The sequence below is a fragment of the Pseudopipra pipra genome, chromosome 2 (assembly GCF_036250125.1).
Source record: "Pseudopipra pipra isolate bDixPip1 chromosome 2, bDixPip1.hap1, whole genome shotgun sequence".
Classification (NCBI taxonomy): domain Eukaryota; kingdom Metazoa; phylum Chordata; class Aves; order Passeriformes; family Pipridae; genus Pseudopipra; species Pseudopipra pipra.
The window spans coordinates 87,003,232-87,017,304 of NC_087550.1; the positions used below are offsets into that span (position 1 = coordinate 87,003,232).

A 14,073-nucleotide genomic window follows, 5' to 3' on the forward strand; every position below is an offset into this window, starting at 1 on the left:
GATTAGGCTGATCACATTAAAGGAATGCTCTTTAAGGACTGATGTATTCATAGTTCAGCTAGTGTGACCCACCCCATCTGAAAACAGTGTTATGCCATACTCTGCAGAGAACACTTGCTGTGACTATTCATTGGCTGCAATGAGACAAGTTCAAAGCTGTGCTACAGGCCACAGAGCAACCCTGTTTGAAGAGGATTAGGAAGCAATTTTCCATGAAGACAGTAATTTTCCATCCACTACCTGACCCTTGTTAGAGCAGATCGAGTGGAATACTAGGCCAAATTGTTCCTGTGTGTCTGATGAAGGCAGTTGTGCCCTCGGGCCCTGGTGCATGTGCAGGAGGTCTTGCATTCGTGGATTCATTGAATCATAGAATGGTTTGGCTTGGAAGGGGCTTTTAAAGATCATAGTACAATAGCCCTGCCAGAGGCAGGGCCACACTTCATTATTATATCAGGTTGCTCAAAGCCCCATTTTGAACACTTCCAGGGATGGGACATTGACAGCTACACTGGGCAAGGAGTTCTAGGTCCCACCAGCCTCATCATAAGAAATTTCTCCCTTATGTTTCATCTAAACCTACCCTCTTTCAGGTAATACCATTACCTCTTGTCCTATGACTACAGACCCTGGTAAAAGTTCTCCGTCTTTCTTACAAGCCCCCTTTATATATTGAAGGGCCACAATAAGGTCTCCCTGCAGCTTTCTCTTCTCCAGGCTGAACAACTTCATTTATTCCAGCAGAGCCATTTGGCCTTGTGTTGCTCGATATCCACCCTTCCTGCTACAGTGCATACAGTTGTGGCAGTTGCTAAGCATGTGAGGGATGAGGAAATGCTAAAATAGCAATGCTTTTCAAACAATAGAAATTAAATAAAAAATAGTAGTGCTTATAGCATAGTATGGGACTACTTGCTGTTTTTAGCCTGATCATGCTTTTGTACTGCTGTTCATTGTACATGCATTTGTACATCAGCCAGTTGCACAGTTAAATTAAAAAGAATGAAAAACAACAGAACATGTAAAGGGATTCAGAGTTACAGATTGCAGAGCTAACAAACCCTTCAGATCTGCAGTGCGGTAATTTGTACTGTTATGGTGCGCTGGGTTTCAAAGCAATTCATACTCACTAGCAAGACAAGTTAAATGTTTGTTTCAGCCTGATTGTGAAGAAAATGGGTAATTTCAGCACTTAGTATGTGCATTACCTGCCTTTGTTAGATTATCATGTTTTACACTTGGCTCTTACTAGTCCTTTTCAGGCTTTATCAAAATGGAAATCACAGCCATAATTTTCATTCTTCCCCTTATAAACTGGAAGTAATGAAAAGACAATGAAAAAATTCTGGGAGGTAAAACCTGATCTGACACATCCTTGTTATGCTACCTGACCCTTTATTGTTCAGGATTTGGGCTAAATATGTGAATAAATGGCAATTAAGTTACTAATTCCTGTAACACCAGTGAAGGCATGACTATCAGTACCTCCAAAGTAACAACATTGTTAGGACTTCCTTATTTCCACTTGGTTACAAATCTATTCATATTACTGCTGAAAGTGATGTATTTTAAAATAATATACTTTAAAAAACAAAATAGCTGCCACCACTCCTAACCCTCCCTCGGAAACCCATTCTGCCAGTTAAAATCACAGAATCATAGAATCAACTGGGTTGGAAAAGACCAACCCTTGATCCAACACTGTTGTGGTTGCTAGACCATGGCACTAAGTGCTACATCCAATCTCATCTTAAAAACCTCCAGGGACAGTGAATCCACCACCTCCCTGGGCAGCCCATGACAATGTCTGATTACTCTCTCTGTACAAAATTTCCTTCCTAATATCCAACCTAAACCTCCCCTGGCACAGCTTAAGACCATGCCCTCTTGTCCTGCTGCTGGTTGCCTGGGAGAAGAGACCAACGCCCACCTGCTACAACCTCCTTTCAGGTAGTTGTAGGGAGTGATGAGATCTCCCCTGAAAGTGCTATCCCAGGAGATCGTCTCTGGTGACAGTGGCAGTGACAACCATCTTGGTGCTCACACAGCCAAAGGCCTTCTGACAGCTTAGAAAAGTGTTAGAATAGCAGCTTCCCATTTTCGGGAGGTATTTTGCCAAGTCAATATTGTGGCTGTTTTGAAATTAATTTCTTTCAAAAGCACAACAGAATAAAGCAATTTCCACAAATGCCAAGAAAACAGGTGAGTCTGTGCATGCCATAAAACTAAAACATGAAATTTTAGCTAAAATTAATTAAGCAATCACCTGTTCCTTTTTCCCCTGCCTCTCAAGAAAAAGATAAAAAATAAAAGAAGTAGCAAACTAGCATGACCTTTAAAACTAGAGAGGTTTAGTGGTTGTATTCCAAAACGAAAGGTTCAGGGTAACTAAGCAAAAATTAGCTATGTAACAGACAGCATTAAGGCTAGAATGGAAATACAGCAGAAATACTTTAAAGAAATGACAGCGTCCTTTCTCAATAGAGCAGCTGGGACTGCATTTTCACACATGACATGTCCTTGTAATTCTACATTTAGTGATGAATAGTGCAAATTTCTCTCAGTTAGGAACTTTGTCCAGATATCATGTGCAGCACTATACAGAGTTTGTCCCTGTTGGAAAGAGGGAATAAGTGGAAGCTGTCTGAGGGTGCATCAGAGGGTGGCACATGAGGGAGGACATTCAGGAGTCAAGTAGGTGTTCTGCACCCAGACCTGTTCTCATATCCCCCCCTTGCCATAAAAGTGACTCCGCACATTATGGACAATGGCTCCCTCCCCTTTACGGGATCAGATGGGTGACTCAGAGCATGGAGGGAGGGAAAGGAGAATATGTGAAGCTCCTGTTTATCCTGCTTAGTCAAGTCTAACATCAGCATGTCCTCTGGGTCTTAAAAGAGTGTCTTGGTAACTCAGACCTGGTTCTGAGTCATTGGGAAGTGACCTCCTGGCACTCTGCATTGGCTTTTCCCAGAGTGATTGGAGAGTTCCTGAGAATCTTCCAAAGGCACTGTACTCCTGATACAAATCAAACCAGATCTATCAGAAGCATCCCAGTCTGTGCATTTTTTTGATTTATGTGTCCTGTAAATGTCCTCTTTTTTTTCAGAAATGAGAAGAAATATATAAGCAGATACTGGAAAGAAGTGAAAGTCGGAGACTTTGTACAGCTTCGCTGTAATGAAATTATACCTGCTGACATATTGCTGCTCTCCTCGAGTGATCCCGATGGGCTGTGCCATATAGAAACAGCTAACCTGGATGGTGAAACTAACTTAAAACAAAGACAGGTGGTGAGGAGGTTCTTAGAGCTGGTAAGTCATCATTTAGGATAAGAATTGGTAAACAGTAAGTAGCTGTTTACCAGTACACTCCACACCAGCTAAATCTGATTGTTCTAGTAGTGCTAATGAATTACTGTTATGGTTGTCATTAAAATGAGAGCACTTGCCAACAACTGACCTCATCATAGTATCAGAAGTTTTACCATAATTTTTCCCTGAATCTGAATAAGAATTATTTGGGGCAATTGTGTGTGGTTGGAAAATGTTGGGGGTTTTTAATGGCTTCTATTGTAGCTTGATTCTTGAAAACACATTTTAACTGCCCAAGGAGAAGATACTTAAATATAAATAAACGCTTTTCCTGCCTGTAAACCAGATCAGTTTCAATTAGGAATTTGCCTGAAACTGTGTTGCAGAATATCCCTCCAGCACTTGGAGCATTAAAGCTTGCAAGATTTAAAGGGACAGCGAGCATGCATTCTGGAGCTGTCTGTGCTCAAAAACTGTTTTACTGCTCTCTCACTGTGCTTATCTCTGCCCAACAGCACTATTTTGAAACAAAACATAATCCAGGTCAGTTACTGTCAGCAGAATTAGAGGAAATTACCTGAAGTTTTACTTGCTTTAATGGTCTTACTGAAATACTGTTTATTTGTGTGCCCTCCTCTCCCATCATTCTTACCAGCTAACTCCAGTTTCCTGTATTTGTCAGAAAAAAAAAATATTTTTTAGAATTCCACTACATCTTTTTCCTAGTAGCTCTTCTCATTTGAGAGATTTTGCAAACAATGGGAGCTGCTGTCCTTAATACTGTCATCAAAGGTAACTACGGAAGCCTGGAGTTGTACTGAGGTAGATCAGCATTAATGAAGTTAAAATCCAACCAAGAGAAAAAAAATCAGGGTGCCTTCCAAATAATTCTTTATGGTAGGTAGATCCTTTCTCTGAATGGCTTGTAAAAACATGAGATAAAGACTTGTTTAATCTTCAGTGATTTCCACATAGAATTTAGACATGACATGACAGCTACCAACATGGCAAGAAGCTTAATCAGCTGCAAGCCAAATGTTTCAAAAACTCTGATTGTTTCAGAGAAGTTAATTGAATTGCTTCTCAAACATCCCATCCTGTTCCCGCTGAGAGGAAATTTCTCCCAGTGGATAGAGCTTCAGGGAGGTGCTCAAAGATGTATCACAGTTTTGTGCCAATATAGAGTTCCTTTGTGACTTCAGGTACATTGTGTAGAACAAAATCTGTAGATTTTATTTAGGTTACTGAACACAGGCATGTTTTGCATTTGTAGGTACAGTTATAAGGTAAGGACAAGTCCCAGCTCTGTCTCACAGAATGATCCAGGAAGGCACCAGGTCCTCCACTCATCCACAGCAGATGGTTGGATTTCTGTAATCCAAGACCACTGGACACATAGCAGTAGGTGTTGGTAAACATGGTGAAAGGAATTAATGTGTCCAAGTACAAATCATCAGAAGATTAGCTTTCAAGACTCTTGCTGCCCAAAGGAGTCCCTTAAGCTGTCTTGGGATCCCAGGCCTCCTGGCAGTGTGTAGTGACTCAGCTCTATTCCTGGAAGCTGGCAGGCTGAGAGGACACCTGCCAACCCTACAGACTCCCCTGCTCCTGTGAGCTGTGGAGCCTAGATGTATGCCTGAGCCATCAGTTGTGGAGACACTTCTTTGTCTTCAGCTAGTGATTACATACATACATTGATACAGTAGGAAAAACCAGGAGGGACTACCCCTGCAATCTCATCTTTGGCATATGTGATGAGGTTTAAATTGCTGATCCAAACCAGGCAGCTAAAGACCAGCTCTGGGTTTTGTACAGTTTGACTGGACCTGTAACCATTAGACTGTTGTGTGGAAGTGAGTGGTAATGCTGTTTTCTCCTCAAACAGGTTAAAGGTTATCAAAGATTGAATTGGGTCCTGTTGGGGAAGAAGGCTGAGGAGACAGTTCTTGCCTAGGGAAGCATAGCTAACTTTGTGTGCCAAGCACATCAGGGTATACGTGGCATGGCTTGCTCAGCATACCCTGCTTTACTGAGGAAATCTGTTATCATAGAGATACTTACAGTCAGCTTTGTAGACACCTGGCACACTTTGGATTTCCGGCTCATCCTCCTTCCATATCTTAGTTCTCTCTGTTATAAGATGATTATGGAACTTTTCTATCTCAGAAGTGTGCTCCGAAAAATGGGGATAAACAATTTTTTAAATAAATTTCAGATTACAAGATGCCATGCTACAATAGCAGTGAGGTCCATAGTAAATTTTCAGGGGTTAAACTGGGGGCAGTGACAGAATGCTCATTCATTCCAATGAAAACAGGACTGGTCCTCAAGGAGTCAAGTATTGAAAGAGAGCCTGTAAAAAAACCACGTGACTACCTCCACTCTCTTAAAATAGCCGAGAAAGCAGGAAATATCCAAGCCTGGGTTCCTGCATCAGCTAAGTTGTAGCAAAGTGCACACTTGAAAGTACTAAGTCTTCAGCAGCTGCAGCATCACAGAGCCTCTCTGTAACAGCACCCCATAAGTTATCCAGCAGAATACTTGCCATCCTCATTAAAGTCTTGGCCAAAACCTCTCTATGCACACTGTTAATTCATGCAGCAGCATTAGCTTTCACACTCCATACTAGTGGGAATAGACTCATACTCGTTCTTGAAGATACTGCCCTGCTGAGAGACCAGTGAGATTGAGGGAGCTGCTTGGGAAATGTTCTATGAATAGTAGGACCATGGCCAAGTAGCATAGAATAACAAGGTGATGCCTATCTGTTGGATTGAAGTGTAGTTCCTGTTTGGATATGTCTTAAGTTGTGACAACTAGAGAGAACTTATTGTTAGATCTCATAAAATTTTCTTGCACCTAATGCTAACCATCCTTTTGCCAAACCTCAGAGAAGCTCATTCCCAAATCTCTTACAGGACCTGCATCCCAACCTGTTCATGTATTGTCCAAGAATGCTTTTACATTTTTTATTAATATTGTGCTCAGCAGAACAACTCTCCGTCATGTTCATAGCTGTTTTGTTCTGTGTCATTCTGCAGCCCTGTTGTTCAAGCAGGAAAACAAACAAATAGATTATGTAGTCCTGGCCCTCTCTTTCCCACACTGCTAAACACTTTCCCTACCTCCCTTACAGAATGACGTGCCTTCTCATGTGGCTTATCACAGGACAAGAAATAGATTTTTTTGGAAGCTTCTTCTTAAAACATCAACTGTCAATAGCTGTCTTTGAATACTGTCTCTGTAGCAGTATCTTAAGTATTTAAAAGAAACTTTTACAAAGCTTGGCCTGTCTGTGCTTTGTATATGAGCTAACTGATAACTTCTGAACACATGCCAGTGAAGCAGGTCAACAAAGGATAGCTATTTCTATACCAGTAACTCTGCTGGGCATGGGAATGGAGTGGGGGTGGGAGTAGGAACCGTTGTTTTAAGCTACTTGTATGCTTTTCTGATTCTGTTCCTGCCCTGTGTGCACTCATGCAATTTACAGTCCCACAGGTCTGCACCGAGCTCTCATAGAGAACCTGGTAGCCAATTTGGGGTCACTGAAATGGGGTGTGCTCTGCACAGTTTTCTTCCAACCACAGCATTTTCTCTAAATGCCCTCTCCAAAGGCCAGCAAGCCCAGTGCTGTTATGTTGGGTACAGCTGCCCTCTGGAAGGGCCACTGTTCTGCCAGCATCCTCTGAAGAATCTCTGTGTGTCTCTTTTCAGAATTAACAGCATATAAGGTGCATAGTCTCAGAGAGTAAAAGGTTTTACGGCTTCTCCCTTCCAAATCTGTGTTCACAAAAGTAGAATTCTGCTATCTTTTTAGCCTGACTCTTGAAGAAGCAATAAGCAATTATAGAAGCTTTTCTGTATCTTCGTCTTCAATGCTTTGGAGGCATTATTTTACTTTAAACATATGCTGAGAAGATCCAAGATCAGCATTTGTGGGCTTGTGAATTCCAAGAAACTGTTTTCCTTTATAGTGCAAGTGACCAGAAATATTGTTTATTTTAGTACTGCTTTGAATTGTCTGAGTAATTTATGGTAGACTGGGAACACACTGCTTGTTAGCTTTGCATGTTTGTTAACGAATGGGATATGTCTGACATAAATCTGTATTTTCTGTACATGATTCTATACTGTATCAGTACACAAGCAGCGAGAAGACTCACTGATATATCCTCTGTGGCTTTCATGCCTGAAGACACCAGTTTGAATCTATACCTTGTTGTTGTACACTCAAAATAGTCAGTCAAGAAAAAAGAAAATCACTCAGTGAGTAGGTTAAAAAAGAAAAAAGTAAACAGGAGAGTTTTCAAAGGCCTTGGCATTTTTTCCTCCAAGGCTTTAAATACTGTGTTCTTGTTATTCTGCTACTACAGCAACAGGATGTGTTAGAAATGTTTAAAATAGTCAGAAACATATTTCTGAATGCTATGTCTTTAAAACCAAAAGGATAGTGCACCGTCTTCACCCTGAAGTACAAATCAGGTCCATGTGTGCAGCATGACACATTGGCAAGTGCAGCTGAGGAAAAGCACTGTGCTAAATCTCACCATGAGTGATCTAACAGTGACCAGTAAACATCTCTTGGAAAAAGAAAAACAAAACAACTGTTTCTTGGTATTCTACCAGTTTCCTTCTAATTTCAAACCCACTCTCACTGCTGCCGAGTCACAGCAGCCATTTCTGGTGTGCTGGATCTAATAGGAGACACAGTAGGCAGGAGGAATCAATGTGTTTTCTGTGCTACTCGGCAAGCTGCTGTGCCACCACACCCTCCACATTGCTTATGGAATGTTTTCCAGCCATCTGAGACGTCATGTCAGCCGCTCTTCAGAGAGTGGATAAGCAGATACTTTGGGCTGTGAGAGCTCAAAACTCCCTTTCAGATTTCATAAACTTGATTTAGGATATTTTGATAGTATGAATCTAGACTCATGAAAAACATTTACATTTCCTTGCTCCACTGTTTTTACTCACTATGCCTTTTAACAAAATCCACAAAAACTCACTGTGGATTCTGGATCAGCTTATGGTTTATTAACCAGTGCCTGTGTCCTGGATGTTTATATGGAAAGCTTCAGTTCAGCTGAAAGCTAAGCTAAATGTAGCAGCTGCCATCCCCTGTGAGGAGGTGCATGTATCTCTCTCAGAAGTGGTGAAGATAGGGGATGCATTTTTTTTCCCTCTCATTTTTTCCCAAGAGTAGAACTTAGTTTAAAACAAGCTTATAGTAGCATGATTAAACAGGTTTAGATAAGCCTTGCAAATGACTTCGTGACTGCTTATTTACTTTGTCTAAAAAGCACATCTGAATTTGTTGTCTGCCAGTTCGGGAGGTTCATTTGCATGCAGACTAGCACCAAAATAACTCATGAGTCTCATTTCCTCTCAAGTCAGTTTGTGAACCCTCCTGGAATATGTATAAACGCAGAGCCTATGCTTACTGCAGGCACATTTGCTCATCTGTCCCAGCCTGGAAGTTGGGCTAAATTGACAGATCCAGCTTTTATTCCAGCCCTATATGTTCCTGCGCTGTGCTGGAAATACACTGGGTACAGCTGAACTTAGAGAAAACAGTCCCACAGCTCCCTGTTCTAAGCATTAGGCCATTTTTACCATTTATTTCTTTCCCTATGAGTCCTAGGCAGAAGCTGACCCAGAAGAGAAGCAAAGATTGCTTTCTAGAAGGGCTGCCTTGTAAGCCTGACTGTTGGTGGCTCCAGGCTGCTCTGTACTTTGGCAAGGGCAATTCATGCTAATTGCATGTAAACAACTCACAGGACAGCCTTGGTATCTCAGTGTAGATATTGCTTTTGCATTCAGTTTTTACTCACTTAAAGAAAAATTAAAATGAAAAAGAAAAGAAAATAAAGTGATTTTCAAATTTTGGTTTAGTCTAAACTGATCTAAGATTTCTTGTGCATCAGTCTGCATTGACTAAACTAGCCCAGTTTGAGAGAACAGCTGAAGTTAAACCTGTTGATATGAGCTTGTTATCTCAAAGAGTGTGATTGGATCTTTTAAAGCAGGACAAGAGCAGATATAGCTATACTCTCGCTGTTGCTTCCTGTCTTATGAGTACCCTCAGGCTATCATCTACCTGCAATTTACTGGGAATAGTACACTATTATAATCAAGTAGATGTGAACTAATCAGTGTTGTTTGACTCAGTGTCGTTTTGACTGTAAGTACTTTAACAGGGTAGAATCAGGCCACAAGAACAGCCACTGTCTCTCTTTTTGGGGTTATTCCTTGTGTCTTTCTTTTTTGCAGTATTTTGAGAAGGTTCATAAGGTGATGAAAAGTGGCTTGAAAATTCCAGATATGCACATGTTAAAATAGCAGATTAGTGCTCCATCCCACACATGTTGCCAAAATTAGATTTCCCTAAGGGAAAAGACAGTTTAAAAAAAAAAAAAACCAACAAGCAAAAATAAACAATGATTTTCCCTATGCTCTGCCAGGATATAAAATTAAAACTTTTTTTTTTTTTAGTTTTACACTTTAGCTGAAGATAAGCCTTGTAAAAAGGTGTGTTTCTCAGTGCAAAATGCTAGCATATCACACCCTATGAAGGTCTTTTGTTTGAGGTCATGCCTTGAACATTTGTTTCTTTGATGAGGGGTGAATTCCTATGAAAATCTCTACACCTATATTGTTATATCTTTTATTGGATAGTATTGTGTTTAGAGATGACTTTTGTGGAAACCATGGGCATGTCTAGTTAAAGAGGAAGCAATACTGCCTCTTTGACAGAGAAACAAACGTATAACAGATGCATGCAGAACAACCTGATGCAGAGTAGGACTGAAATCAGTGCTGTGGCAAACTTTTTGTGAACTAAAAGTCCTAAAGGAACGCTGAGAACAGTTTTTCACTCCATACCATTTAGTCAGTAGTCTCGCACTGGAAGGGATGGGGAAATAAAAACTCAAGAATGATGGTTCACTTCCTCTTTCGTCAGCCTTGAGCAAAGTTAACATCTCTTTCTAGTTTCCATTGTGCAGGTGTCCAGGCCACAAGTTTGAGTTTCGAGAGAGCACCATTAGAGGGACAAAGAATTTGAATAACTGTAAGCAAAAATTTTGGATGGAATAATCTAAGCATTGGGGGAAGAGGGGGAGGGCAGAGAGAGAGTCCAGTTCTGAAGAGTGCTGGAGTACTTTTACCATTGCCATTGGTCATTTAGTTTTGTGTTTAAATATAGGTTAAAGGGGCGAAATTGATGAATCTAAGTTTGAGTGTCATGGTTGTGAAGGACCTCTCATTCCTAGAGTAATCCTTCCAGCAGTGGTGGAACAGTGGTAAATCCATGTAAGGAAATGCATTATGCCAGTGCTTATGCTGCATCTGACCTCTAGAGAGGCAGGATATTTCATTCTCTATATCAATAGCTCAGCATTTCTTCATTCTGCTGTTTCTCTGAAAAAGCATTAGAAAACAAGAGAGCATTTCAGGTCTGTAGAGAATATAAAATGCTATATGGCTTTCCTGTTATAGAAAAGTAAACATCTACATTTAAAGCAAGTTAAGAAGAAATTTTCCAATTTTTTTTTGTCTTGACTTTTCTGATGTAGCCTAATTCAGTTTTACTGAACAAAAGCTTATTTCTAGAACTGTTTATTCCTTAGCCATACATTGGCCTGAGAACAGGAAATATTTGGAATATGTTCTTGGCAATGAGATTTTCCTAATATAACACTGAGAACTCCTGATTTTAGGACCGGGATTTTGAGCTGGAAATACATCATATTACACTTCCCTCTGATACCACCATCCCAGGTGACAGTATCAGTGGTTAGAAAACTATGGAAAGACCTTTTTTTCCAGAGCAGAAGGGTTCACAGTATTAAACCACATGTAACTCCAGCTATAATAGTATGGTCTCACTTTCCTTTGAAAGTACTGAGGTGGAGAAGGGGTCTGCTTTTCTCCAGAAAAGGCAGAGCAATAATATGAGGAACTCCTCTATTATTTCAGCATCAACGATATGAACCCTCATCCCACTTCTCTTTTCTCCACCTGCTGCTACCCTCCAAGTCTTTTATACAGTTTAGTACTGATAAGGCCATAGAGGTCAGTACAAATTTGCATTAAAATGTTACTTACAATGGGAAGTGGTTGGCTGTATGTCTCAAAACTGTTATTTCAATAAAACATGAAAATTTCCATTCATTGGTTATACTTGGGTTCATACTTTCAAGCTCTGCTATGACTCTGTGATGGTCAGATACTTCACATTATGTGTATGTGCTCATGAAAGAGCGAACTGTGGTTGTCTTATACGTGCATGACTGGACACTGGACTGTTCTCCACACAGAACTGTAGTGGTTATACTTCTTTTTTCATAGGAGAAGTGTTCCAGCCCTCATATCCCTCTGGATCCACTCTTACCAGTTACATGTCTTACTTATAGCAGAGCTGGATGCGATACTCCAGGTGGGGTCTCACAAGAGTGGAGTAGAGGGGCAGAATCACCTCCCTCAACCTCCTGGCCACGCTTTTTTTGATGCAACCCAGGATACAGCTGGTTTTCTGGGTTGCCAGCACACATTGTCAGCTCATGTTCAGTTTTTCATCCATTGGTATCCCCAATCCTAATCCCCAGGGCTACTGTCAATCCATTCATCCCCCGGCCTGTATTGATAACTGGAAGTTGCCTTGACCCACGTGCTGGACCTTCCCCATAGCCTTGTTAAACTTCATGAAGTTTGCACAGGCCCACCTTTCAAGCTTGTCAAGGTCTCTCTGGGTGGCATCGCTTCCCTCCAGTGTGCCAAACACACCACACAGCTTAGTGTCATCTGCAAGCTTGCTGGGAATGCATTCAGTCCCACTGTCTATGTCACTGATGTCCGGTGGTCCCCAGTACAAACCCTTGACAAACACCACTCACTGGTTTCCCCTTGGACATCAAAGCATTGACTACACCTCTTTGGACAGAGCCATCCAGCAAATTCCTTATCCATCTATGAGACCATCCATTAAACCTATGTCTCTCAGATTTAGTGGCAAGAATGTTGTGGAGGAACATATCAAAGTCCTTGCAGAAGTCCCAAGTAGATGACATATACCCGGAGAATAATTTGTGAGGAAAGCCTGCACAAGAATAATAGATTCCTCTGTTCTGCTGTGCTCTGATTGAACAGGTCATATTCATGTATGTCTTATTTCCACACTTACCTGAACAAAGCATATAGACTACTGAAGACAAGACTATGCAGGAACTTTGTAACCATTGTGTGTACCTGAAATGTGAGGCTGACTAGAGTGCTGAACTGGGAAGTGAACCTCACCTCTACACAGTGATACATTTTCATTCCCCTCAGCTCATTTCCCAGTTTTGGAACTGGCAAGGCCATTGTGAATTTCTCTTCATAAAATACATGCAATCAGCTGGTATCTGAAAAAAGTCACTCTTGAATTCCTTGAAAAGGTGTTCTCCACTTTGCTACCTGTGACTTTAGCATGTTGATTGAAAAGGAGCTTGTTCAGTAGAATAGATAGAAGATGAAAATAGTTCAGAGGGGAAGCTTTTAGCCAAAGTATTCTGCAGACATCCCAACTTCCCCCATGTACTGTACATGGCAACCACAGCCCTGTTGCCTTCAGACTGACTTAATCTTCACACTGCACTTAATCTTTCTTCCACCCTCTCCACAGGGCTAAGAGGAAAGAACAGAAACAGCTGGGATTAAGTGGAAAAGGTGCACTCTTCTTGCCGTGTTTGCAGTAGGGGAGGCATGTGATGGTGAATGTTGAAACAAAATACAAATCCAAGTGAAGACATCATGCCAGTGTCCAGCTTGGGGAGTTTTGACTTGGTTATAACGCCTTCTCACACTGGAAATGCCTGTGGAAAGGCTGAAAAAACTGTGATAGTGCCGATATAAATGCTGCCTTGTAGTATGTGGAATAAAAGATGTCTTTTCATTAGGACTGCTTCTTTCCCTCTGCGCTCCCCTGCCATTGCCAGGGCCTGAAGTCTCTCAGTTCCTTAGGCAATTGCTGTATGTTACAGGTTTCCTTCGCATCCTAGAGATGTTTCTTAAACATAATAACTTGCAAGGTAAAGATGCTTTTATCTAGATATCCTGTCTGCAGGTTGAGGTGGGCTCATCAAGCTTTGGTCTGTTTAACTGCATCCTGACACTACAGCTGCTACTTTTAGATTTTACCATTCATAAGGAAACCCCTGCATTACCAAACACTCTCTCTCCTTTCAGGACTCTGATGTTTTGGGTTTGATTTGTAGAATGATGTAAGAGCAGTGCTTAACATTTCCTCTTCTGGTTGAAGAGTCTTAGTCCTTCCCACCGCCATTTCTTCTGGCAGAACTTCATCCCACAAGAAGTCAGACTGGCCAGCAGCCTAGACCAGAGCAGGAGTAGGGCAAGGTATATTCAGAAGCTGATCTGAGCTGTTGTGCTTCTCCTTTAAAATGAGTGTGCAATGCTTCTGCTAATAATCAAGTGATGTTTTCATCCAGCAGTTACAAAATGCAGCAGAAAGACTGCTGGAAATCTCTCCAGAAAGGGGGAAGAACTGAAGAGTGGGAACAGTTACATCTGTCTGTAACCATGAAGCGAACAACCTCTGCAGGAGCAGTGTGGGTTGTACACAGAGTTTTGTGAGCCCTTAAGAGGCTTCGTTTGTGGTTTAGTTGAAGCGCTGAGCTAATGCTGAGGTTGGCTCTTACAGGGTGTGAGCCCATTCATTTATTTCAGTGACTGGCTTTTGGAACAGGCAGATACCACT

At 41.3% G+C, this 14,073-nt stretch overlaps 1 protein-coding gene across 3 annotated transcripts in view; it reads left to right on the top strand.

Annotated features, from left to right (window-relative positions):
* ATP10A (ATPase phospholipid transporting 10A (putative)) overlaps positions 1-14,073 on the top strand; it is a 113,018-nt gene that overhangs the window by 40,967 nt on the left and 57,978 nt on the right. For all 3 annotated transcript variants that reach the window (XM_064646239.1, XM_064646238.1, XM_064646237.1), the window contains exon 2: positions 3,110-3,314. In XM_064646239.1, the coding sequence (XP_064502309.1) occupies positions 3,110-3,314 (205 nt within the window). The remainder of the gene's footprint in view (positions 1-3,109; positions 3,315-14,073) is intronic.